The sequence below is a fragment of the Nicotiana tabacum genome, chromosome 4 (genome assembly GCF_000715075.1).
Source record: "Nicotiana tabacum cultivar K326 chromosome 4, ASM71507v2, whole genome shotgun sequence".
NCBI lineage: Eukaryota > Viridiplantae > Streptophyta > Magnoliopsida > Solanales > Solanaceae > Nicotiana > Nicotiana tabacum.
Window position 1 is genome coordinate 8,441,432 of NC_134083.1, and position 26,532 is coordinate 8,467,963.

A 26,532-nucleotide genomic window follows, 5' to 3' on the forward strand; every position below is an offset into this window, starting at 1 on the left:
AAATAGATAAACATATTTACGGCGAAATCTCATATAGATAAGCTTATTTACAACGGAGTATTAAATAAACATCCATAATATAATATATTTATAACACATAAAATATTTCTTTTTGTAGTTGCAGGAAAAATATTACGTAAATACTAGCTTGACTCCCAATTCCATAATTAGGACATCTTCAATTATTTACGTAAGCGGCTACACAAATTAGAACTTGTAATGTCTCATATTATCGGTCGTGGTTACTAAAAATAGTTGTCTCAATTTGTCACTTTTTTTGTTTAAGACAACATTAATTATTTTTTTTCTTTTTCTTAAAGACTAAAACACTTAACTTTGTTCAAATACCAGAGAAGAAAGATTAAATATTAAGACATGAATAAAAATAAAGTAGTCAAAAATTTATCCTAATTAATTTTTTTTTTAAGAGGCGTATACAGTAGAATCATGACAGATAATATGAGACAGATGGAATAATAAATAGATGAGGAGACAGATGGAATAATAAATAGACGAGGATGAAATCATTCTAACTGAATGGAGAAGAGTTAAATTTAATTTGAAGAATTAGTAAAAGTTAAACCCCATGAAGAATTAATTCTCCCTTGATAAAGTTAAACTTCTTTTATTTCCTACTTAAGAATGCTTGAAAGAGAAAGTCTTAATCTCATCAGTCCCTTCGTTTTTCTTTTTGCAACTTTCCCTTGTGTGTATAATAACTCAAATTAGTTGAATAATACTAGTAGTTTGTTAAATTGGATAACATATACTATATTGTTTCGGCTTCCAATTTAGGTTAGTAATAATTTGTTAAATTGGATTACAATAATGAATTTTTTGGATCTGATCCGGCTGGATTGAGCTTGGACTGTGGTCTCTACTCAAATTAGATTATGACCTAAACCAGTCTAAACAGTCACAAAAAAGTTGAACACCGCTTAACAAATAAAGCAAATATTAATTTGGGATAGAATCTGGCCATCACCTCATATCCGAACTCAGTGTACAAGTAGAATTGTGACAATAAGTCAAATACTACTAGCACAAAATTCCATGCACTAGATTTATTCCGCTGCTAGCTCCTCGGATCAAGCTTACATTTCCCAGAGAATGTATAAAAGTAGAAAGATGACTAGTGCAGTTTTCAGTTTTGAGCTTTAGAATTGCTAGACCACTTGTAAGATATAATCTTCGCATCTCATAGTAGTATGATACCTGGAATAAACCTGATGTATGCTCATTGAAAAATCCAATCAAACTTATGTACACCATTCAGCTTACAGGCAACAACTTTTACAGTAGCATCTAAGGATTCAAGAGGAAAAGCTATCTTATTCATATGAAAGTATTTCTCAAAATTGAACTAACATTTACAACAACAACAACAAACCCAGTATATTACCACAAGTGGAGTCTGGGGAGGGTAGTGCGTACGCAAACGTTACCCCTACCTAGTGAAGGTAGAGAAAATGTTTCCAATAGAAACTCGGATTAGAAAGAGTGAGAAGACGAGGAGGGAAGAAGAAGAAGAAAGAGAAAAGGGAAGGTAGAGAGTCTGTTTCCAAGAGATAATTTTACAGAAGGTTGCTGCACACAAACTGGAAACAAAGTAGGCATTCAGTAATTGTGAATTCATCTGTAAACACAAGAATTCTTCTTGAACTTGATGGGTTTAGTGCTAGTAGAGTCAATGACCAAATCACACGAAATCTGCTTTTTGTTCTTCGTCCTCACTAATTTCCCCACCACATCTCCACGCGACCTGATTTCAAAGTCCAATTTTAATGGAACTTTAAAACCACCATTATTTGATGCATCAAGACCTGATCCAGCTCCATACAAGGGAAACTTTGTTGATTCTATGTTCACTAACACAGCCCGCCTACTCTTCCTGGGTTGATAATATTTTTTTAACTGCAAACCAAAGAAAAAATGAAGATTATGAAGGTATAAAGGCATTGGCTGAATTTCTCGACAAACTTCAAATATTTGTAAAATAAGGCGTTTGTCAAAACGAGGAACCTAAGATCAACTTAAGTGGTGACCTATCAGTCGATGAAATTGATGAAAACCATGGGAGATAAAAGTTCAAATTCCATCATAAACAAAAAACACTATGTGATTTCTCGGAATGGTGGGCAGACTACTCAATGTCTGAGGTAAGAACTATCCAGTAGAATAGTTGGGGTGCGCGCAATGGTGATCCGAACATTACCGTTATAAAAAAAGGTCAACTTTAGTATTGTTGTTTCTTCATTTTTCAACTCCTAATACAGGAAACTGAGAATGACACTGCTGACCTCTCTAGTCCACAACTTGGTACAGGTACATACAAATCATTTAGCAAAGAGAAGGTAGAACACCAAGAAGGAGAGAAATTGTTACCAAGAAAAGGAAACGAAGAAATATGCCGAGAAATTACCTGACCAGAGGCAACAGTGATATCTGAGTAGATGAGATTGACGGGGGTGGAGCTAACATGAATGCCATAGAATGTAGCAGGATTGTACACGCTTATTCTCAACGAGCCGTTCACTGTCATCATCTTAGTTACAACTCCAGAGAAGTCCGAACCTTCACCGATGTAGAAGTTATTCACAGCTAAACTCTGAAAAAAGAAAAACATACAAATATAAAATTAGTCAACTTTCTTGAACTGAACTCACAATAGTTGATTTTTCCATTGAAACATACTAACTGGGGACTGCTGTTGAATATAACCATGTCAATTTTGGATTTCACAGCTACTAATTCAGGAGTAGTTCAGTAAGTGTGAGGATGATGAAAGTGGCGGTTGTATTAGGTTAAGTAGTACCATTACAAGCTTGAAATCACGCAGGAATTTCACACAACTACATTCCTATCCACTCTATTTTTTCTAAACCTTATTTCAATAATATAACTTCACCTGTGTGAGCTTGATCATACGGTAAATTCCAAGTTCGAATAAAAGAGGAGGATTGTGGTAGGTTTACAATCAATATAAATAGATGGAGATTGAGGATATATATCGCCCACCCCAATTTGCTATTTAAGGATTGAGGTGTAATTGTTGATGCTGTCAGTGGTGGAGCCACAATCAAGGAAGGATGTTCAATTTAATTCCTTCATTAAAAAATTCTACTGCACAATTAGGGCATAAATAATTTTTTTCGGATGTATATAAACTTTTGATTCCCCTTGACATAAGGGAAGTTCTCATTATAGTGACAAATGTTGTTTAAAAAATTATTTTAGGTTGTAAGTTCTAATCCCCTGGTTCAAATAATATTATTTTTTTTAGTGCTGAAAGCAGTAGAACCTACTACCTACTACCCATGGCACAAAAGCCAAAAGTACTGCCAACGAAAGAAAGAAAGAAAAAAAAGCAGAGAAAACGTTCCCAATTAATTGGACTTTCTAATTCTGTAATCATTTACAGACATTAAATCTAGGCTTCAACAAGCCATTTCTCAGAATTGACATTTTTTGCAGACAGCTTAGCATCTTTCCTAGCAACTACACCCTCATATTCCGAGTAAATTTTATGGGTAGTCATTCAACTTTGTGTTCATTACCCAAAAAATATTTTTCTTTCTTTTGTTACGTAAAAGTCATTCAACTTTGTGTTCATTACCCAAAAGTCATTTTACTATGCTCTAGTTATCACAATAATCACTTTGACCAAATTTTACAAACTTTTCACCTGAAAAGTCTATTATCCCCTTGACATTATAAATCCTCTCATATATGTAATACCTTCTATATTATAAGCTATACAATATACTTTTATCCAGATATTTTACTTATAACTAAAATAACTTAATATTATTTTATTTATTATTTTTATAATATATTCGTATATTTAATTTTTTCTTAATATTAATTTTCAAGATATATAAGTAGCATTATTAATTTTGTCAGTAACACTACCGTGAACAAATATCAAGTCCACTTTCTTAATCATGCTTAATGAAATATGTTTAATGAAAATTAAAAAATCAAAGCTCATTGATTTATCAGCCAAGCCATACCCATTAATATAATAAATAAAATACCCACATTTAGCAAAATGACACATTAGATTAATACTTTCAAATAAATAATATTAACAGATAAAGCTTTAAAAAACTTAATATTAAACACAAATATCATTTGTTAAACAAATCTGTTTTTATTATTTTAAATAAATATTAAAAAATAAATATTTTTTTATCATTTTTATATTTAAAATATGTTCATGTTTGAATATGATTAAACAAATTGAGTGCCATGAAAAAATGAAATGTATGGTATATAGTAAAATACCTAGATAAAAATATAGTATATAGTATATAATATAGAAGGTATTACATAAATGAGAGGATTTATAATGTCAGGGCATAATAGACTTTTCAGGTGAAAGGTGTGTTTTGGTCAAAGTGATTATTGGGATAATTAGAACATAGTAAAATAATTTTTGTGTAACAAAAAAAAGAAAAATAACTTTTGGGTAATGAACACAAAGTTAATGACTTTTAACTGACAAAAGAAAAAAATTAACTTTTGCTTAATGAACACACCCATGAAATTTACTACAGTATTCCGAACACTAAACTTTCAAAACAGAGGAAACAAACCCACTTCTTTTCCCAAATAAATCAAAAAAATTACTCATTCTATAAGGGATGTTGGGTAATAAGTAAAAATAATTTTCGGATAAAAATTTAATACTGCCTTATCCTTGATTGGTAACTAATCATAGATAAGTTATCCCGTAATTTTTAAAAATAGTAACAGGATAACTTATAACTTTCAGGGGATACAATAGTAATTGAATAATAATTACAGGATAAAACAGTAAAATTGTTTTATAATCAATAAGAAATAAAACTAGCATAATTAAACACCCCTAAAAGAGTAAAGAAACATACCCTGACAGTAATCTCTGCCTTGTACGGACGTCCAGCGCCCCAAATGATAAGGCAAAAGATAGAAAACAGAACAATAAATCCCAATAGAGCCAACAACGCTTGACACCGCCGAGTTACTCCCTTATCATCATCATATTCGTCATACTTACCCTCTTCCATAATCACATTACATTCCGGCCACCCTTTATCATTCCTTTTCCGGCCATTTTTCCGGCCGGACGACGACCTAAAGATGCCGGAAAATCGACTAGCAGAAGAATTCCGAGAGTGGCGTCCAAATGAAGGGTGTGAGGGAGATTCCATTGGACTATTGAAACTGGGTGTCGGTTGCATATATGTTGATTTGTCCCCATCGTGTGAATCTCTTGACGGACTTTGTACGTAGTAAACTGGCCTTTTTGGTGACCTTGACGGTGAAGATGGAGCTAAACTTGTAATATCTGACTCTGATTTTGTGTGCAACATTTTTCAACAAATTAAACCTTGTATAATTCTAGTAGTAGAATTCTGAACAAGACTATATTCAATTAATTTTGAATAAGCTCGTGAAAATTTTAAGGAATTCTTCTCATATGCTAAAAAACCACATGAATTGTGTGATTTATAGTGTGTTTTGTATGATTTGCATGGGAATTTTTTTAATCGGCAGAGTAAAGAAATGCTTTGTAAAGAAACAGAGAAGCAGCAGAGCAAGTAGAGTAAATGAAGACCGAGAGACAAGTAGACGGAGGTTTGGAAGGCGTCCCGACACCGAACCTGATTCCGAGCCTAAGCAATATGGTTGGTTCGGAAATAAGTGTCGGCAGCCTCTTGTCACTGTCGAACCCGATGGAATAATAAACAAATTAAAGCTCTTTTTTGGGGGGAAACAAATTGTTGTGGTGTTGAACCAACTTATTAAGAAATGATTTTCTATCTAATCAGTTACCGACTCCCTTAATCTATTTTATTTTTGATCCGTTTAAAAATAAATACTCTTTTCTAAATTTGAAAACAATTTTGCTTAAACTTACAATTCTACCCTTAATGAGAAGCTTTTATAACCACACAAATACTCTATGCCCCTTTTTGAATTGTTTAAGACCACAAATTCCAAAAGTCTTCATTTCTTCTTAAACTCCATGCCCAGTCAAACATGTTTACATAAATTGAAATGGAGGGAGTATAATTTAATTAATCAGAAATTAATCTTGTAAGAATTTTATAATTTTATTTACTAACCGTCTGTAAAATGTGTTATATAACTAAAATAATATTACACCATAAAATCATTTTTTTCCAAACTTGTGCTCTGTAATTATTCTATCAAATATCAGCTACTTTCCATTAAACTAAGTTAGACAAATAAAAGAAATCCACTTAACATTATATGTCTTTCTAAGAATAAATCTTTAGTTTATATCTCATTTTATTAATACTCAATACGTATAGGGCACCTTTGGTGCAACAAATTCATTAAAGTTAGGTATTGATAATACTTTTGAATTTTAGACAAGCTACTTAATTTAAATCTTTCAATTTATTATACTTGTTCACTAACCACTGCCCTATTCTGATACTTCTGATCTCTTCCTCTTTTTCTTTTTTCAAATTACGAAAGCAAGTAAATGTCAAGTGCCAACTACTTTACGACTGTCACTAGATTTTTTTGTTAGTTGCATTGTTTAAAATGTCTCAATTCACAGATACAATAATGTGTCAATTTACTAAGATATAATAATGTCTCAGTTCACTAAGATTAAGTCTATCAAAACTACAAATCCTTAGTTAGTTACACCAAGCAGTGTAAAATTTATACTATCTTGTAGCAAAACAAAATATTGAAAAATTGTGTTTTATTATAGTAGATAAAGACCAAAGAATAAAATTGTGCATCAATGAAGTGTCATCATACACAATCAATATTTCACTATCAACATATGAATGTATATATCGTTTTCAAATTATTATTACATGTAAATTAATATATTTGATCCTGTAAATGCACAATATTTTCTCCTCAACTATTGATCTATATAGGTACAAATATTACAAATGTAGGCGTTTCCATATTATGGAACCTAAAACTTTTTAGAAATAAAACCAGTCCATTATGAGAAATCAAACTTTAGAAGCTGTTGCTTAGCTTGAGGAGTGGAATTATTACGGATTAATTCCACAAATAAAATCTTCCTAAGATTTATAAGGACAAAGACTAATGTCATATACTTTCTTTTTGCTGATATGGGACAGAGAAGTGGACAATAACAGCGAGAAAGCAGTTGGGTGATGGAAAAGGTGGGTCATTTAATTTATTATTGAACTGGAGTTGGAGGGATGCAATCCAAAGATGACATTGCCATGGGCCACTTTTATTTTTTGGCTTCTCATTCCGGGGATTTGAATCTATACTCAATTTTTGGGTCACATTTTAACTTATACCCGCTTTGCAAAAAAATTGCAAGCGAACCCACTTTTCGGATAACTTCAGACATACGGGCCTGAAGTAGCAAAAATTTATGTCTGAAGTTTGAACTTCATAATGTTTTGCCTGAAGTGTAGCCTTATCAAAGCAAAACTTCAGATATTTTTGCCTGAAATTTGGCCTGACTTGCAAAGGCAATCACGCAAACTTCAGTTCATAGTACAACGGCAAACTTCAGTTCAATAAAACAACATCATTTTTTGGCTGAAGTTTTCTTCAGCTCCTAGAATGCTGAAGTTCAGCAGCAATTACAAAACAAAACTTCAGCTCCTAGAATGCTGAAGTTCAGCAAATACAAAACAAAACTTCAGCATTCTAGGAGCTGAAGTTTTTGTTTTATATTTGCTAAACTTAAGCAGTCTTAGAGTTGAAGTTGTGTTCTGCCTTTCTTTGAAGTTAGATGGCTTTAAAATATAACTTAAGCCAAATTGTGCTGAATTTTTAACTGATTTTTTTAATAATGTTCTGTAGTTATTTTTCCTATCTTTTATTTTTCAGTTCTGCAGCCCTTTTCTGTCGTTTTTCCTGCATATGATATCATAAAGCAATGGATAAGCTAATTCCAAGAGATCGCGATAGCAACTATTGTGTATAATAAATTTCACATGCATGTGCCATTCTTGTGGCAGGTAACTTGGAAGAGAGGACATGTAGTAGTCAGTTGCTGTTGACACAAATCACACCTACTTTAACCAGCTTGTGGAATTTTATTTACTCGTCCTTCAATATAGAATATGGTAATTGATAAGATTTAATAAAAACTTTACAGATCCAATCAATAATACTTATACAAAGTCTCATGTGTTTGAGAGAGAAAAGAAGAAGAGGAAAAGAAGAGGAGGAAGAAAAGAGCGCATAGGTCAGGAGGAAGAAAGGAGCGCATAGATCAGGAGGAAGAAGAGGAGGCGTCCGAAGTTGTCAAAATTAGGGTATAGGTTAAAGAATTTTAAAAATATGGGTATATGTTAAATAGGGGCGACCAAATAGGGCGCCAGTGCAATTTTTACTCTCATTCCTTGTTCGGTATTTATACCAGAGCTTGATCAAATATCGGGAAGTCTTATATTGGGGACTAAACATTTTTCTAATAAAGATGATTTTATATTTAGAGCTTAAACGCGAGATTCCTGATTAATGATAAAAGAGTACTTACCAGATACTACTCCACCGTAACTACGCGCCATGGGCCACTTATTAAATCGCATGTAGCCGAATTATATAACACTCTGACACTACACCCACTACAATCCTTTATCACAAATTCATATTGTGTCTTGTACTTTCACCCACTTCATCGTTTTCCTTTCTTACCATCTCCCCCTAGATATATATTTCCATGAAAACCCCCCTAAATTTCATCCATAGAAGTAGATGACCAGTTTTCCCGTTTGGACAACTAAACAAGAACAAAAATTAACGAAAAGGAAACCAATTTCCACAACGGTGGAGGAACAACTAAATGTGTCTTCATTCCATTTCATTTGATAAGAAGTTTCATTTACTTTAAAAAAAACAAGACTAAATTGCGAGAAAGCATCAATACGTGTTTATTGGGCTTTTCATTTATTTAACATATAAACGGGCGGGAAGCTATTGTGTGTGCCAGTTCCCAATATGGCTTCCATAATTCATACATTTGATTTAACACTGGACAGTGGCGGGGCCACCTCTTGCCGAAAACTATAAGGTAGATAGGTAATTTGTTTTTATGTATTTATGCTAATATGTTCAATTCATTTAACTATTTCGTGCATTTACCTTTTTAAATTTTGATTCTCTTTAACTCTGACATTGACACTACACCGTCGTTGTATAATTATTCAACTGTTTCTCGGATTCTCAATTTGATCCTTGTTCATGCCTATGATTTTCTCGACTAGTAAAACAAATTGGCGTGGGGTCTTAGCGGGCACATATGACCTCAAATCAACGTCAATCTTTTTCTTTTCTTTTTGGTAATTTAGAGTTGTTATTTCTATTAATTTTCTGTTTTGGTCATTTGGGCTCAGAAATACGATACAGATATCCCTTTTAAGGGATCTGGTTGATGCAGGCTGGGATCCGGTTTCCAGTCCATCGTCCAAAAGAAAGTTCTCTAGTTTTTAAGGTTTGAATAATTTTTCATTTGATTAAAATTTTTGTAAAGGATAAAAAATGTGAGTTCTAATATTTTGAATAAGAAAGATAAGAATAAGTCAGTCAGACTATCTTTTGCGAATTCAGAAGCAGTTACATATGAATGTCTAATAAATAATACGCCCACGAAAACAGAACAAGAAAAAGTATGAAATTGCTGCTGTCTATTTCTAGATAACGAAAAATGAAGCAGATTGGGGGGTGGGGTGGGGGGGGGGGGGGAATAACTTGATAATTTTGATAAAGAAAAAGAGATCATGTAAAGCACGAATTATAATTTAGGTCTCGTAAGCTCTATCCTCAACATCATTATCCACTAGGGCATGACAAAGAGAGAGAAGGTTAGGAAATAGAATATAAGGTTAAAATGTACTTTAGGTGAGTAGGAACAAGACACAGTCGTATGTGTCAGCACAAGATGTATATAGAATATGTGACCTTTACACTTTAGCTGAAAAAGGAATTGGTGACGAGATTTTCTATACAAATCTTTTTAGTGTTCTACTCACTCCTTTCATATTCTTGCTTAGAGAACGAGCAGGGGAAGGTTCCTTTCTTCATTTCTTGATTTTAAACACCAAAGCTAGTTAGTAATATATTACTGAGTTTGCTTCCACTAGCTAAATTGGGATCTTCTACTTCAGAGCAATAGATAGAGAGAGACAAAGAAAGTTGGCAATATGTTGGAAGGAAAAGCTGTTATTGAAGATACAGATATGCCATTGAAGATGCAGATCCAAGCCATGCGTTGGGCTTCTCAAGCTCTGGATCTTTATGATGTTTTGGACTGCAAATCTATTGCTGCTCACATAAAGAAGGTAGCATTCCAATCATTTTTTTTATCCACAAAAGACTGCCATTTTCTCCGATTTACGGTTTGCAGCGTATGACCATCTCCTCTAACGCCTCTTAGAAAGAGTGCGTTTTCATTTTCTTAATTATACTATTATGTTTCAACATGTCCCTCATGTGTGATCTTAGTATTTTGTATGGGTCAAAAACGTAAAAACATTTTTTGCTTTTGGATAGCGGTGCACAAAAGCAGTGCTAGGATTTGAAGTGTGTGGGTTGTAAATATTAAGAAATGACCGTGACCTAAAGCTTGTGTTATTTTTTTATGAAAAAAAAAGAAAAGAAACGGGGTAAAAGCACAATAAAATTCATTGTTTTTAGATTCGAACCTGCATGTCTTCCATGAGATCCCAAAGCCCTTACCACTGAATCCATATGCCTTTTCGGCGAGATATTTTTATGTAAGCAGTGAATTTTTCAATACAAATACAGGGTTCGAAAAGTCACTGGGTTCGCCCGAACTCGCACCCACTACTGTAGCTCTGCCCCTGGCGGTGCAATTTGAACCTAGGCCATATCCCGGCTTGCTCTAATGAATTATATGATCATCTCATATAAAAGGTTAAGTTGTTATAGACGGGGGCGGATTTAGGGGGGCGGATTTAGGGGCGGAAGAGGGTTCATCTGAACCCTCTTCGCCGAAAAATTACACTGTATATATAAGGAAAATCTATTTTTTACATCTATATATTAAGTTTTGAACCCCCTTGGCACAATCCAAAAGTGTAGCTTAGTGGTCAAAGGAGGTTCAAAATGTTTGAAAGGTCATAGGTTTAATTCCCACTAGCTACAATCTTTTTTTTCTTGAACCCCCTTCGCCGAGATCCTGCCTCCGCCACTGGTTATAGAGCACACTTAATTACTTGATTATGTTATGTCTCACCTTTACATTCTTTCTTCTAGCTCTGATTATATGTTCGTAACAGCTTTGTAATGTATCCAGGAGTTTGACAAGAAATATGGGGGTGGCTGGCAGTGCGTGGTGGGGTCAAAATTCGGCTGTTTCTTCACTCATACTAAAGGAACATTTATCTATTTCACCTTGGAGACTCTAAACTTCCTCATCTTTAAAGGAGCCACTTCTCCTTGATGTTGGTTGTTCAAGAAAGGTGGAAGATTGAGATGAAAACGGGACCTGTAATTATTCTTAGCTAGGTCATTCTTAATCTCTATCTCTGTCCAAGATCCCTCCCCTTTTTTTGGCTTCGATTTGTTTTTCACTTTCCACAAGCAAATATCTAGAGAGAAAGAAAACTAAAAAGGATAGATGATAATGTAAATACTGGCAGTTTCCATCTGCATGGATCTTTCACCTTTTTTCTTCTAGCTGCTAAGAAGTAAGAACCCTGTATCTTCCAGTGGAATTGCTTTTAAGTTCCTCGTATATCCATGATTAAATTAGTAACGTGTGGTGTTCTCAATATTTAGCCTCTATCTGTCACAGGAGCAGTTCACAGAAGCAAGTATATAGCAGATAGTTGATTGAATACTCAAAAGATGAGAAATTGGTCCTTACATTGAGCTGAAAGTTGCCTGAGATTCAATCACTGTATCTTGGGTCTCAAACTTCAATAGTTGGTGTGCTTGACTGCATACTCGTACTAAAAACATTCACAAGAGAGCTGGAGTGAACCATCCTCGTGGCGAATCGGGCATAATTCAAGTTCATTAACATGTTCGGGGGCTTATGAACTGACGAGAAGTGTACGCTTCATTGCGAGGGGGATCCAGACATTCTTTCTGAGAATCTGAAAACAGACATGTACTAGACGTTAAAATTTGACATTAGTTTGAACCTATTGATATATTACATCTCGATTTAGATGTTAGCTCAGTAGTGCTCAATTTCTGTATTGTTGAGCGAACTTACCTTATAATTTGCAATGCAACTACATACTCCCTCCGTTTTAATTTATGTGAACATGTTTGACTGGGCACGGAGTTTAAGAAAAAATGAAGACTTTTGGAATTTGTGGTCCTAAACAAGTCAAAAATGGGCCCAGAGTATTTGTGTAGTTATAAAAGCTTCTCATTAAGAGTATAATTGTAAGTTTAAGCTAAATTATTACCAAATTTAGAAAGGGTTCATTCTTTTTGGAACGGACCAAAAAGAAAATAGGTTCACATAAACTGGAACAGAGGTAGTACTATCTTCCGTTAATTGCTCAAGCACAGAATCTATAAGCAGAGGCGGTAAGGAAAAGACATTTCCATATTGTAAATAGTTTTGTTCAGTTTTTTGACTATATTAGCACCCTATGAAGTTTATAGAAGGTCCATTGTTTTCATGAACTAACTTTTTTCGCTATCGCTCGTAATTTAAGCATCTACTGGATGCAATTGTTAATGAAATTTCACTTTACCTAATAAAAAACAAGAACTTAAAAAGCATTTCCAAGTTCCAACTACAACTTATGCTTTTCAGATGCTTAAATTTAGAAGGAGACCAATCCTTGCTACATAGATAGCATGTTATTGAGCACCAATGCAGTATCCTGAATATAGAAGTGGAAGAATGCATGACAAAAAATGTCCAAGATCACCATACCTTATACCAGAAACTGTCAAAGAACAGGGGTCAGTAATGGCTTGTCCGAAAAGTGTGCCTCCAAGTTTGCAACCACGAGGTCAGCCATGTCCTTACGAGTCTCCAAAGTGCTAGCTGCCACATGAGGTGATAGGACAACATTATCAAGTCCAGCTAGTAGCACGGGCGCTTCAGGTTCACATTCAAGCACATCAAGCCCTGCTCCTCCCAATCTGCCTTCTGCTAGAGCAGATACCAGCTCAGATTCATCAATATGAGAACCCCTTGCAATGTTGATAACAACTCCATTTGGACCCAATGCAGCTATAACTTCACGGTTGATAATGTGGTGAGTTTCATCAGTTAAGGCACAAGCTACAAGGAGGATCTGACAGTTGGAGGCTAAGTTGATAACACGTGGATAATAGGTGTACGTTGACTCTGGTTTTCGTGAACGTGAATGATAACTGATTGAACATCCAAAAGCTTCAGCTCTTTTGGCAATTGCTGAACCAATTCTCCCTAATCCCACAATACCTACTGATTTGCCACTAAACTGGAAGAAAATTGAAGAGCAAACCAAGATAAGTTCTTTTGGAGAAACAAAACTTAGAAAGGGAAAAGTCAAAGGGTAATATGGTTAGATTTGGATCTGGACCAGCTTAAGTACTCCAAAAGAAGAATATGTTCAAAATACACAAGTTCATCGCGAAAAGCAGGCAATATGGTTGACTCAATTGCATCAGACCAGCTTCAAGTAAGGCATTTGATGAAAACGTGCAGAGGCGGATGTAGCCTATACTCTATGGGTTCAACTAAACCTAGTATTTTAAACACCGAACATAAATGTATATGTGAAAAAGAACTAAAATTTCAATAAACAATAATTTCAAAAGTACAATGAGTTCAACCTAAAAATTTTAACTAAACCTATAAAGTGTTATGAAATAAAAGCAATTTAGTAAAACGTAAATAATAAATACAGATAGAGGAGTTTTTCCTCTTCAATTATGTGTATTTACCCATCTATTATAAAGTCTGTATATAGGCATGAAAAGTGAAGAATCACTATTATAAAATAGTAGGAGTAATGGCCATTAAAATAGTGGGGGGAATAATCACTACACATTAAATGATGGGGCTCAACATGGACATCCATAACTATTATTTTCAACACTCCTTCTTGGATGTCCATGCTAAAAATAAAATTTCAAGTGAAAGGAAAAAGCACGTAGTTATTTGTTATACGCATTATGTGCTGCCTCATTAAAAACCTTACCAGAAAAATCCAGTGGGACAAAACCTTGGTTAAGGAAAAAAGAGTGCAGCGCGTAGTTACTCCCCCTGATAAAAATATCACTTAATGTCTCGAAGACGATGCATTCCAATCTTCTATATCAACTTTTCAAATGTTGAGGTTGGTAATGCCTTAGTGAACAAATCAGCCAAATTATCACTTGAACGAACATCTATTTCACCATTCTTTTGAAGATCATGAGTGAAAAAGAATTTCAGTGAAATGTGTTTTGTTCTATCTCCTTTCAGTTGAGTTATGCATGCAGCATTATCTTCATACAATATTGTTGGAATATTCCCTTTCGAAGAAAGACCACATGTTCCTGAATGTGTTGAGTTATCGATTCAACCAAACACATTCTCAACTTGCTTCGTCAATGGCTATTATCTCTACATGATTTGAAGAAGTAGCAGTTATAGTTTGTTTCGTTGAACGCCATGATATGGTTGTACCTCCACTTGTAAATAAATAGCTTGTCCAAGATCGACCTTTATGTGGATCAGACAAATATCCTGCATCTGCATAACCAATCAATGATGACTTGGATTCATTTGAATAAAATAAACCCATATCAATGGTCCCTCAGAGGTATCTGAATATATGCTTAATACCATTCCAGTGTCTTTGTGTTGGGGAAGAACTAAATCTTGCCAACAAGCTTACCGAGAAAGCTATATCTGGTCAGGAACTATTGGCAAGACACATTAATGCCCCAATTGCACTAAGATATGGTACTTCGGCACCAAGAAGCTCTTCATCATTTTTATGAAGTCGAAATGGACCTTTCTTTATGTCAAGTGATCTTACAACCATCGGGGTACTCAATGGATGTGCTTTATCCATATAGCATCGCTTTAAGATCTTTTCGGTGTATGTTAATTGATGAACAAATATTTCATCTTTCATATACTCAATTTGTAGACCAAGACAAAAATCTTGTCTTTCCAAAATCTTTCATTTCAAATTATTTCCTCAAACAGTCTACTGCTTTTGGAAGCTCCCCAGGAGTTCCAGTGATATTTAAATCATCAACATACACGGCGATTATAACAAATTCAGATCCAGACCGTTTCATAAAGACACAAGGACAAATTGCATCATTCTTGTACCCTTCTTTCAACAGGTATCCACTCAGGCGATTGTATCACATACGACCTGATTGTTTCAATCCGTATAAGGATTTCTGAAGCTTTATTGAACAAGTTTTACGAAAACTTTTATATGATTCAAGCACTTTAAATCCCTCAGGTATTTTCATAAAAATTTCGTTGTCTAATGATCCATACAAATAGGCTGTGACAACATCCATTAGACGCATTTCAAGCACTGTTATATTTATGAGATACCTGAAGGTGATAGCATCCACCATAGGAGAATATGTCTCCATATAATCAATGACAGGCCTTTGTGAAAACCCTTGTGCCACAAGTCGCGCTTTATATCTAACGACTTCATTTTTATCATTTCGTTTTCGCACAAAAACCCATTTGTACCGTACTGGCTTTATATCTTCAGGTGTTCGAACTATTGGTCCGAAGACTTCACGTTTTTCAAGTGAAGTTAATTCTACCTGGATAGCTTCTTTCTATTTTGGCCAATCATTTCTCTATCTACATTCATATACAGATTTTTGTTTGAAATCCTCATCTTGTTGCATTATTTCAACAACATTATACGCAAAAAATATTATCAACAACAATATCATTTCAACATTTTCCTCGTAGAGATATAACTTATTGAGATCTCTTCATTTTCATTATTTTCTGATACTTGGACCTCCCGTGAGGTCTTATCATTTGATATGTCTCGGGACTCCTCTTGAGCCATTACCTCCGTATTATGATCACCTTGATCATTTGCTCCCTTCGAGTATTTTTATCTTTAGAACCGATTGGTCTACCACGTTTCAAGCGTGGCTTAGACTCATTTGCATTAATTGATTGTCCTGTCGAGATATCAACTCGAATTGGAGCATTAGCAGCTGAAATATGTGACTTAGTCACCCTTGGTAGGTTAGTGAATGCATCTGGCAGTTGATTTGCAACATCTTACAAATGACTTATCTTTTGAACCTCTTGTTCACGTTGATTTATTCGATGATCTAAATGAGAAAGTGATAATGCATTCCAACCTATCTCTTTTCTCAGCTGCTTATTTTCTCCCCCTTATGTTGGGTATATTGATTCATCAAAATGACAATCAGAAAATCTTGTCGTAAATAAATCTCCAGATCTTTTATAATAAAAAGAGATTCATACCCAACATATATCCCAAACCTTCTTTGGGTACCCATCTTTGTGCGTTGTGGTGGAGCAATTGGAACATATACCGCACAACCAAAGATTCTAAGATGGGGAATATTTGGCTCTTGACCAAAAACCAATTGTAATGGGGAGATATTATGATAACTTGTGGGCCTTATCCCCACAAGTGTTGCTGCAAGCAAAATAGCATGACCCCATACTAAAATGGTTAGTTTTGTTCTCATAACATTTGTCTAGCAATCAATTGGAGACGTTTGATTAATGATTCTGCTAGGCCATTTTGAGTATGAACATGAGCAACTAGATGCTCAATTGTTATCCATGTTGATATACAATAGTCGTTAAAGGCCTGGGATGTAAACTCACCAGCATTATCAAGACGAATTGTCTAAATTGCATAATCTGAAAATTGTGCTATTAACCTTATTATTTGAGCCAACAATCTCGCAAATGTCATATTGTGAGTTGATAACAAGCACACATGTGACCGTCTTATAGATGCATCTATCAAAATCATATAATATCTGAATGGTCCACATGGAGGGTGAGTTGGCCCACATATATCACCCTGTATACGTTTCAGAAATGCAGGGGATTCCATCCTAACTTTAATCGTTGATGGTCTAATAATTAATTTGACTTGAGAATATGCAGCACAAGAAAATTCCTTAAATTGAATAATCTTTTGGCTCTTCAATTATTTTACGCATCATAGTAGAATCAGGATGGCCCAACCGGTCATGCCAAATAATAAAATTATTTTGATTAGTAAACTTCTTGTTTACTACGGCATGTGTTTTAATCCTGCTAATACTTGTGTAGTATAAGCCGGAGGAAAGAGCAGGTAACATTTCAAGCACATATTTCTTACCAGACATTATTGTAGTAATATAAAGATATTCAATCTTTTCATCATTTGCAGTTTCAATATGGTAGCCATTTTGGCGAATATCTTTGAAACTTAATAAGTTTCTTTTAGATTTACTACAATATAGTCTTCATCAATAGCCAAATTTGTTCCTCCTGGTAGCAATAAATTGGCTCTTCCAGAACCTTCAATTAATCTTGTACTACCAAATATTATATTAACATTGGCTTCTTTCATTACCAAATAAGAGAAATATCTTTTATCTCTTAAAATAGTGTGTGTTGTAGCACTATCCAGAAGACATATATCATCTTGAGTCCAAATGAAGACTACGGAATTTTCATATTCTTCATTAAAAAGAATCAAAAAGTACACCATAAGAAATATGAAAGACTAATAGAAAAAGAACATTAAGAATGTAGAAACTAGCAACACATTATGCATTACGAAAATACACTCAAGAAAAATAAACTAGTTGCAAACATAAATGAAAAACGACAACTTTTATTATAGCTTTATTCCCCGGTAAGATGATTAGTTCTTCAATCAATATCCTCAAAGAAGTCTCCAACTTCTAAATGAGTAATATTTGCAAGGCCTCCAAAATCATCATCTTTATTATGCAAGATGTGCCTCGGAATAATATTTGTTTGAGGGACCTGCTTCATCATCATTATTTTGAAAGGTCAAGTGTGCCTCCACATTATTTTCTTTCTTTCTTAGGGAGGCTTGATAAAGTTTGACAAAATGATCTAGCGTACGACAAATGCGTGCCCAATAACCTTTCATACTACATCGGTGGCACATATTAACTTTACCTTAGGATTAATTTGAGAACCCTTATTGTTCTCCTATTTATTTTCACCATGATGACGATAATTATTGCATCCCCTGCCACGTCCACGTCTACGACCATATCCACGACCACGGTAATTATTATTTTTTCTTTCAGACTTATCATATGCTGCTACAACATTCACTTCCGGGAATGGAGCTGACCCAGTGGGACGAACTTCATGATTTTTCATTAATAGAGTATTGTTCTGCTGTGCCACAAGTAGGCATGTGATTAACTCAGAATATTTCTTAAAGTCTTTTTCACGGTATTGTTGTAGTATCACATTTGAAGCGTGAAAAGTGGAAAATATTTTTTCCAATAAGTCCTCATATGTGATAGTGTCTCCACATAATTTTAATAGAGAACTTTCTTTAAAAATAGCATAATTATACTCACTTACGGTTTTAAAGTCTTGCAACCTTAAATGTATCCACTCGTACCAAGTTTTTGGTAATACCGTAAGTTTTAAGTGGTCATATCGGTCCTTCAAATTATTCCATAATTCAAGTGGATCTTTTACGGTTAAATATTCAGTTTTTAACCCTTCATGTAGATGATGACGAAGGAAAATCATGGCATTCGCTTTATCTTGATTTGATGCTTCATTTCCTTGTATAATAGTATTCCTGAGACCTTTAGCATAAGGTGAATTTCAGCATCAAGGACCCATAATAAATAGTTATTCTCGGTGATGTCAAGTGCCACAAATTCAAGTTTTGATAAATTTGACATAGTGAAAACTATCATAAAAGATGAATAAGTTAGAGAAATAGTTATGTTAATAAACAATTAATGAAACAAAACGACTAAGGGAAAAAGAAACAGAAATACAGATATATCGTGTAAACAAGCTACTATATATGTGTGAATAGATTTGAACGTTACTAATATTATTTATACGTTCCTATTCAATAATTATAAAGTAATTAAACCAATGTAAAATTATTAGTTGTCACTTCATTCTCCCAGTTCTTCAAAATATCTTAAAGGTGTATTTTGATCCAAGAAGTACATGAATATTATAAGTAGTTTTATTAGTGGGTAGCTAGTTTGATGACTTTGAGGTCATCTAAGAGTTAAGCAGTGAAGATTTTATCACTGCAGTGTACTTAAATCATTTAAGATGTCCAAGAGCATAAGTAATCTGCAAACAGTGAGCATATGATATGTACTGTCATAAACAAAATGAATATAATGATACATACCTTAATAAAATATGACTCAACTTAGCGGGGATAAAGATGAAATTAGAGTTTCGTGCTGATAACGTGTTATGAAATAAAAGCAATTTAGTAAAACGTAAATAATAAATAGAGATAGAAAGAAGGAGGAGTTTTTCCTCTTTAATTGTGTGCATTTACCCATCTATTACAAAGCCTTTATATAGACAAGAAAAGTGAAGAATCACTATAATAAAATAGTGGGAGAAATGGCCACTAAAATAGTGGGGGGAATAATCACTACACATTAAATGATGGGGCTCAACATGAACATCCATAACTATTATTTCCAACATTAAGTTTAAATCCTGGATTCAGCCTCTAAACACGTTTTAAAAGCATTAACCCAAGAATCTTGAACAAAAGCGAAAATGTTACTCCTGTTGAAAATAATAGTTATGGATGTCCATGTTGAGCCCCATCATTTAATGTGTAGTGACCATTTCCCCACTATTTTAGTGGCCATTCCCCCCACTATTTTATAATAGTGATTCTTCATTTTTCATGCATATATAAAGGTTTTGTAATAGATGGGTAAATACACACAATTGAAGAGGAAAAACTCTTTCTTCTTTCTATCTTTATTTATTATTTACTAAATTGCTTTTATTTCATAACACGTTATCAACACGAGTCTCTAACTATCCTTATATCGAGTTTGATTTTCCCCAGGTATGTTATAGATCTAATTCTTGTATAATAAGTTTATACCGGAGAAAACAGAAAGTTAAAGGAAGTGTAGTTATTTTCTTTGTGTGAGAATTTGGCTTAAGATTTACTAGCATTTGGTGTAATCTGTTGTGATTTCAAATCCCCCAGACCCCCGTAAAAATGAACTAACTTCAATAATGACATCTAGCAAAAACAATTTTAGACGTGTTGAGAAAATAATATTAAATAAGTACATATATATTTGGTCTTGAAAGACAGAGAAAACTTTACTCACAATTTTTCTATATGGCAATAACTTATGCATATATGGACAAAAATGTGACTTTTTTTAGTGAAATGATGATAGGCATAAATTTTTCTTTCCCATAGCTGCTACTGACATTTATGTTTTGAGATATTTTTCAAGCAAAAGTTTCGATTCTTATTACAAAATTTACAAAAGAAACTTCTTCACTAAAAATGACATTATTATTTCTAATTTATTTATTTTCTTTTATAGCTTTCGCCATGTCAAATTTATCAAAACTTGAATTTGTGGCACTTGACATCATAGGAAAGAATTATTTGTCATGGGTCCTTGATACTGAAACTCACCTTGACGCTAAAGATCTTGGGAATACTATTATACAAGGAAATGAAGCATCAAATAAGGATAAAGCAAAGACCATGATTTTCCTTCGTCATCATCTACATGAAAGATTAAAAACTAAATATTTAACTGTAAAAGATCCACTTGAATTATGGATTAATTTGAAGGATCAATATGGCCACCTAAAACTTACTGTATTACCGAAAGCTCGGTATGAGTGGATACATTTAAGGTTGCAAGACATTAAAACCGTAAGTGAGTATAATTTTGCTATCTTTAAAGTAAGTTCTCTATTAAAATTATGTGGAGACACTATCACAGATGAGGACTTATTGGAAAAAATATTTTCTACTTTTCACGCTTCAAATATGGTGCTACAACAGTAATACCGTGAAAAAAGTTTTAAGAAATATTCTGAGTTAATTATATGCCTACTTGTGGCAGAGCAGAATAATACTCTATTAATGAAAAATCATGAAGCCTGTCCCACTAGGTCATCTCCATTTCCGGAAGTGAATGTTGTAGCAGCATATGACAAGTCTGAAAGAAAACAAAATAATTACTGTGGTCGTGGACATGGCCGTAGACGTGGACGTGGCAGGGGACGAAACAATTATCGTCATTATGGTGTTAATAAACATAAGAACAATAAGGGTTCTCAAATTAATCCTTCAAAAGGTAAAATTAATGTATCACCGATGTAGTATGAAAGGTCATTGAGCACGCATTTGTCGTACACCAGATCATTTTGTCAAACTTTATCAAGCCTCCCTTAGAAAGAAAGAAAATAATGTGGAGGCACACTTGACCTTTCAAAATAATGATGATGAAGCGGGTCCCTCAAACAAATATGATTACGAGGCACATTTTGCATATAAAAATGACGATTTTAGAGGTCTTGCAAATATTACTCATTTAGAAGCTGGAGACTTCTTTGAGAATATTGACTAAAGAACTAATCATCTTACTGGGAATGAAGCTATAATAAAAATTGTCGTTTTTCATTTATATTTGCAACTAGTTTATTTTTCTTGAGTGTATTTTCCTAATGCATCATGTGTTGCTAGTTTCTATATTCCCAACGTATTTCTTAATATTTTTTTTTCTGTTAGTCTTTCATATTTCTTATAGTGTACTTTTAGATTTTTTATGAAGAATATGAAAATTCCCCAGTATTCATTTGGACTCAAGATTAATAAAGATGATATATGTTTTCTGAATAGTGCAACAACACACTATTTTAAGAGATAAATGATACTTCTCTTATTTGGTAATGAAAGAAGCCAATATTAATACAATATCTGGTAGTACAAGATTAATTGAAGGTTCTGGAAGAGTCAATTTATTACTACCAGGAGGAACAAATTTGGCTATTGATGAAGCACTATATTGTAGTAAATCTCAAAGAAACTTATTAAGTTTCAAAGATATTCGTCAAAATGGCTATCATATTGAGACGACAAATGATGAAAAGATTGAATATCTTTATATTACTACAATAATGTCTGGTTAGAAATATGTGCTTGAAATGTTACATGCTCTTTCCTCCGGCTTATATTACACAAGTATTGACGGGATAGAAACACATGCCGTAGTAAACGAGAAGTTTACTAATCAAGATAATTTTATTATTTGGCATGACCGGTTGGGTCATCCTGGTTCTACTATGTTGCGTAAAATAATTGAAAATTCACATGAACATTCAATGAAGAACCAAAAGATTCTTCAATTTAAGAAATTCTCTTGAGCTGCATGTTCTCAAGGCAAATTAATTATTAGACCATCAACGATTAATGTTAGGATGGAATCCCCTGCATTTCTGGAACATATACATGGTGATATATGTGGGCCCATTAACCCTCCATGTGGACCATTCAAATATTATATGGTTTTGGTAGATGCATCTACAAGATGATCACATGTGTGCTTATTATCAACTCGCAATATGGCATTTGCGAGATTGTTGGCTCAAATAATAAAGTTAAGAGCACAATTTCCAGATTATGCAATTAAGACAATTCGTCATGATAATGCTGGTGAGTTTACATCTCAAGCCTTTACTAATTATCGTATATCAACTGGGATAACAATTGAGCATTTGGTTGCTCATGTTCATAAACAAAATGGTCTAGCAGAATCATTGATCAAACGCCTCCAATTAATTGCTAAACCAATGCTTATGAGAACAAAACTTACCATTTTAGTATGGGGTCATGCTATTTTGCATGCAGCAACACTTGTGCGGATAAGGCCTACAAGTTATCATAAAGTCTCCCCATTGCAATTGGCTTTTGGTTAGGAGCCAAATATTTCTCCTCTTAGAATATTTGGTTGTGCGGTATATGTTCCAATTGCTCCACCACAACGCACAAAAATGGGTCCCCAAAGAAGGTTGGGGATATATGTTGTGTTGGGTATGAATCTCCTTCTAGTATAAAATATCTGGAACCTATGACTGGAGATTTATTTACGGCAAGATTTTCTGATTGTCATTTTGATGAATCAATATACTCAACATTAGGGGGAGAAAATAAGCACCTGAGAAAGGAGATAGATTAGAATGCATTATCACTATCTCATTTAGATTCTCGAACAAATCAATGTGAAAAAAAGGTTCAAAATATAATTCATTTGCAAAATGTTGCAAATCAACTGCCACATGCATTCATTGACCTACCAAGGGTGACTAAATCACATATTCCAGCTGCTAATGCTCCAATTCGAGTTGATATCCCGGCAGAATAATCAATTAAAGTAAATGAGTTTAAATCACGCTTGAAACGTGGTAGACCAATCGATTCTAAAGATAAAAATCCCCGAAAAAGAAAAGGAGCAAATAATCAAAGTGATCATAATACGGAGGTAGTGGCTCAAGAATAGCCCCGAGACATAACAAATGATAAGACCTCAGGGGAGGTCCAGGTACTTGAAAATAATGAGAATGAAGAGAACTCAATAAGTTATGTCTCAACGGGAAAAAGATGGAACCGAAATAATATTGTTATGGATAATGTTTTTGCTTATAATGTTGCTATTGAAATAATGCAACAAGATGAGGATCTTGAACCAAAATCTGTCTATGAATGTAGAGTTGTAGACAGAGAAATGATTGGCCAAAATGGAAAGACGTTATCCAAGCAGAATTAACTTCACTTGGAAAACGTGAAGTCTTCGGACCTATAGTTCCACACCAGAATGTATAAAGCAAGTAGGGTACAAATGGATTTTTGTACGAAAACAAAATGGTAAAAATGAAGTCGTTAGATATAAAGCGCGACTTGTGGCACAAGGGTTTTTGCAAAGGCCAGGCATTGATTATAGGGAGACATATTCTCCTGTGGTGGATGATATCACCTTAGTGTATCTCATAAATATGGCAGTGCATGAAAAACTTGATATGCGTCTAATGGATGTTGTCACAACCTATTTGTATGGATCATTAGACAACGAAATTTTTATGAAAATACCTGAGGGATTTAAAGTGCTTGAAGCATAAAAAGTTTTCGTGAAACTTGTTCAATAATGCTTCAGAAATCCTTATACGGATTGAAACAATCAGGTCGTATGTGGTACAATCGCTTGAGTGAATACCTGTTGAAAGAATGGTACAAGAATGATGCAATTTATTTTTGTGTCTTTATAAAAAGGTCTGGATCTGAATTTGTTATAATCGTTAGGTATGTTAATGATTTAAATATCATTGGAACTCATGAGAGCTTCCAAAAGCAGTAGACTGTTTGAAAAATGAATTTAAAATGAAAGATTTTGGAAAGACAAGATTTTTGTCTTGGTCTACAAATTGGGTATATGAAAGATGGAATATTTGTCCATCAAACAACATACACCGAAAAGATCTTAAAGCGATTCTATATGGATAAAGCACATCTATTGAGTACCCCGATGGTTGTGAGATCACTTGATATAAAGAAAGATCCATTCTGACCTCATGAAAATGATGAAGAGCTTCTTGGTGCCGAAGTACCATATCTTAGTGCAATTGGAGCATTAATGTATCTTGCCAATAATTCCCGATCAGATATAGCTTTCTCGGTAAGATTGTTGGCAAGATTTAGTTCTTCCCCAACACAAAGACACTGGAATGCTATTAAGCATATATTCAGATACCTCTGAGGGACCATTGATATGGGTTTATTTTATTCAAATGAATCCAAGTCATCATTGATTGGTTATGCAGATGCAGGATATTTGTCTGATCCACACAAAGGTCGATCTGGGACAAGATATTTATTTACAAGTGGAGGTACAACCATATCATGGCGTTCAACGAAACAAACTATAGTTGTTACTTCTTCAAATCATGCAGAGATAATAGCCATTCACGAAGCAAGTCGAGAATACATTTGGTTGAGATCGATAACTCAACACATTCAGGAAACATGTGGTGTTTCTTCGAAAGGGAATATTCCAACAATATTGTATGCAGATAATGTTGCATGCATAACTCAACTGAAAGGAGGATACATCAAAGGATATAGAGCAAAACACATTTCACCGAAATTCTTTTTCACTCATGATCTTCAAAAGAATAGTGAAATAGATGTTCAACAAGTTTGTTCAAGTGATAATTTGGCTGATCTGTTCACTGAGGCATTACCAATCTCAACATTTGAAAAGCTGAAATACAAGATTGAAATGCGTCGTTTTCGAGATATTAAGTGATATTTTTTATTAGGGGGAGTAACTACGCGCTGCACTCTTTTTTCCTTAACCAAGGATTTGTCCCACTGGATTTTTCTGGTAAGGTTTTTAATGAGGCAGCACACAATGCGAATAACAAATAATTACGTACTTTTTCCTTTCACTTGAAATTTTATTTTTAACATGGACACCCAAGGGGGATTGTTGAAAATAATAGTTATGGATGTACATGTTGAGCCCATCATTTAATTTGTAGTGACCATTCCCCCCACTATTTTAGTGGTCATTCCTCCCACTATTTTATAATAGTGATTATTCACTTTTCATGACTCTGTAAATGCTTTGTAATAGATGGTTAAATACATACAATTGAAGAGAAGAAACTCCTCTTTCTTTCTATCATTATTTATTATTTACTAAATTGCTTTTTTTTTCATAACAACTCCAATTATTTACAACTACTTTGTCACTGTCTGCATTAAGTTAATGAATCAAAGGAAAAAGCACGTTTGACTCTGTTTCTAACTAAATCCAACTAAAGATGCGAACTGTTAAGCAAAAGCCACGAACTTTAAAGGCTAAAAGATGTATATATTGGGCAAAATTAGATATAACAGTTGTACAAGAATAATACCTTAGTAGTCAATTTGAAATCCGTTTCCTTCCAAATCCCATTCCTAACGAATCGATCAGCTTCACAAATTCTCCTCAATGTTGCGAGTGTGAGCAAAATGGCCATGTCAGCAACGTCATTGGTGAGAGCATCGGGAGTGGAAGTGACCCTAATCCCTCTCTCTTTACACTTCACCAAATCAATCTTGTCAAGCCCTGAACTGTGACTCGATACTATTTCCAATCTGGGTAGCGAGTCAATCAACGCCGAATTAGCTCCCTGAACTCCATTTCCCACTACTGCTCGGATGGAGTCCGAATGGAGTTTGAGAGATTCAGAGGGAATTTCCCAGTATTTGAAGAGGGTGAAACGTTTCGCCAGCTCTTGCTGGAGATAATTGGATAGCGGACGCATCAACAATACCCCTATCCCATCCATTTCTGCTTTATTAGGACAGAAGGAGCTCTTTTTTGTTCATTCGCAAGTTTTTGGAGGAGCTCTTTGTTGATTAGTGACGTGTTTTCCTTAACCTATTGGTCCAACTAATTCCTAATCGCCCGCCAGAGAACGGATGGATGGTGTTATGTAGTTACATTTTAAAAAAATTCTTTATTCACACACAACAAAAGGTGCTCTGGTAA

At 34.2% G+C, this 26,532-nt stretch overlaps 3 protein-coding genes across 5 annotated transcripts; 1 reads left to right on the top strand and 2 right to left on the bottom strand.

The window, feature by feature from the left end:
• Window positions 1–1,204: 1,204 nt before the first annotated feature.
• LOC107815352 (glyoxylate/hydroxypyruvate/pyruvate reductase 2KGR-like) lies at window positions 1,205–26,532 on the bottom strand. The gene is made up of 5 exons (XM_016640921.2): window positions 25,913–26,532; window positions 12,893–13,427; window positions 4,893–12,092; window positions 2,423–2,608; window positions 1,205–1,914 (listed from the first exon to the last, which is right to left on the bottom strand). The coding sequence occupies exons 1-2, from the start codon at window positions 26,327–26,329 to the stop codon at window positions 12,909–12,911; spliced, it is 936 nt and encodes a 311-aa protein (XP_016496407.1). The 5' UTR covers window positions 26,330–26,532; the 3' UTR covers window positions 1,205–1,914; window positions 2,423–2,608; window positions 4,893–12,092; window positions 12,893–12,908.
• LOC107815355 (uncharacterized) lies at window positions 1,633–5,357 on the bottom strand. The gene is made up of 3 exons (XM_016640924.2): window positions 4,893–5,357; window positions 2,423–2,608; window positions 1,633–1,914 (listed from the first exon to the last, which is right to left on the bottom strand). Exons 1-3 carry the CDS (start codon window positions 5,355–5,357, stop codon window positions 1,633–1,635), a joined length of 933 nt encoding a protein of 310 aa, XP_016496410.2.
• LOC107815354 (dynein light chain 1, cytoplasmic-like) lies at window positions 10,173–12,173 on the top strand. Of its 3 annotated transcripts, none has more exons than XR_012708486.1 (3): window positions 10,173–10,310; window positions 11,288–11,681; window positions 11,789–12,173. XR_012708486.1 is itself a non-coding variant. In XM_016640923.2 (2 exons), the coding sequence occupies exons 1-2, from the start codon at window positions 10,173–10,175 to the stop codon at window positions 11,432–11,434; spliced, it is 285 nt and encodes a 94-aa protein (XP_016496409.1). In that variant the 3' UTR covers window positions 11,435–12,173. The 3 variants fall into 3 exon arrangements, 1 of the variants encoding a protein (XP_016496409.1); XR_001654725.2 differs by having other exon boundaries at window positions 11,288–11,499; XM_016640923.2 differs by having other exon boundaries at window positions 11,288–12,173.

Bases quoted from the DNA above. Each gene is read 5' to 3' on its own strand.
- LOC107815355 (XM_016640924.2), bottom strand. From the start codon at position 5,357: ATGTTGCACACAAAATCAGAGTCAGATATTACAAGTTTAGCTCCATCT. The intron at 2,609-4,892 runs GTATGTTTCTTT...TTCTTTTTTCAG, and splicing joins AGGCAGAGATTACTGTCAGG to AGTTTAGCTGTGAATAACTT. The intron at 1,915-2,422 runs GTAATTTCTCGG...TTTGGTTTGCAG, and splicing joins TCACTGTTGCCTCTGGTCAG to TTAAAAAAATATTATCAACC.
- LOC107815354 (XM_016640923.2), top strand. From the start codon at position 10,173: ATGTTGGAAGGAAAAGCTGTTATTGAAGATACAGATATGCCATTGAAG. The intron at 10,311-11,287 runs GTAGCATTCCAA...TAATGTATCCAG, and splicing joins TTGCTGCTCACATAAAGAAG to GAGTTTGACAAGAAATATGG.
- LOC107815352 (XM_016640921.2), bottom strand. From the start codon at position 26,329: ATGGATGGGATAGGGGTATTGTTGATGCGTCCGCTATCCAATTATCTC. The intron at 13,428-25,912 runs GTATTATTCTTG...ATTTTCTTCCAG, and splicing joins ATTTCAAATTGACTACTAAG to TTTAGTGGCAAATCAGTAGG.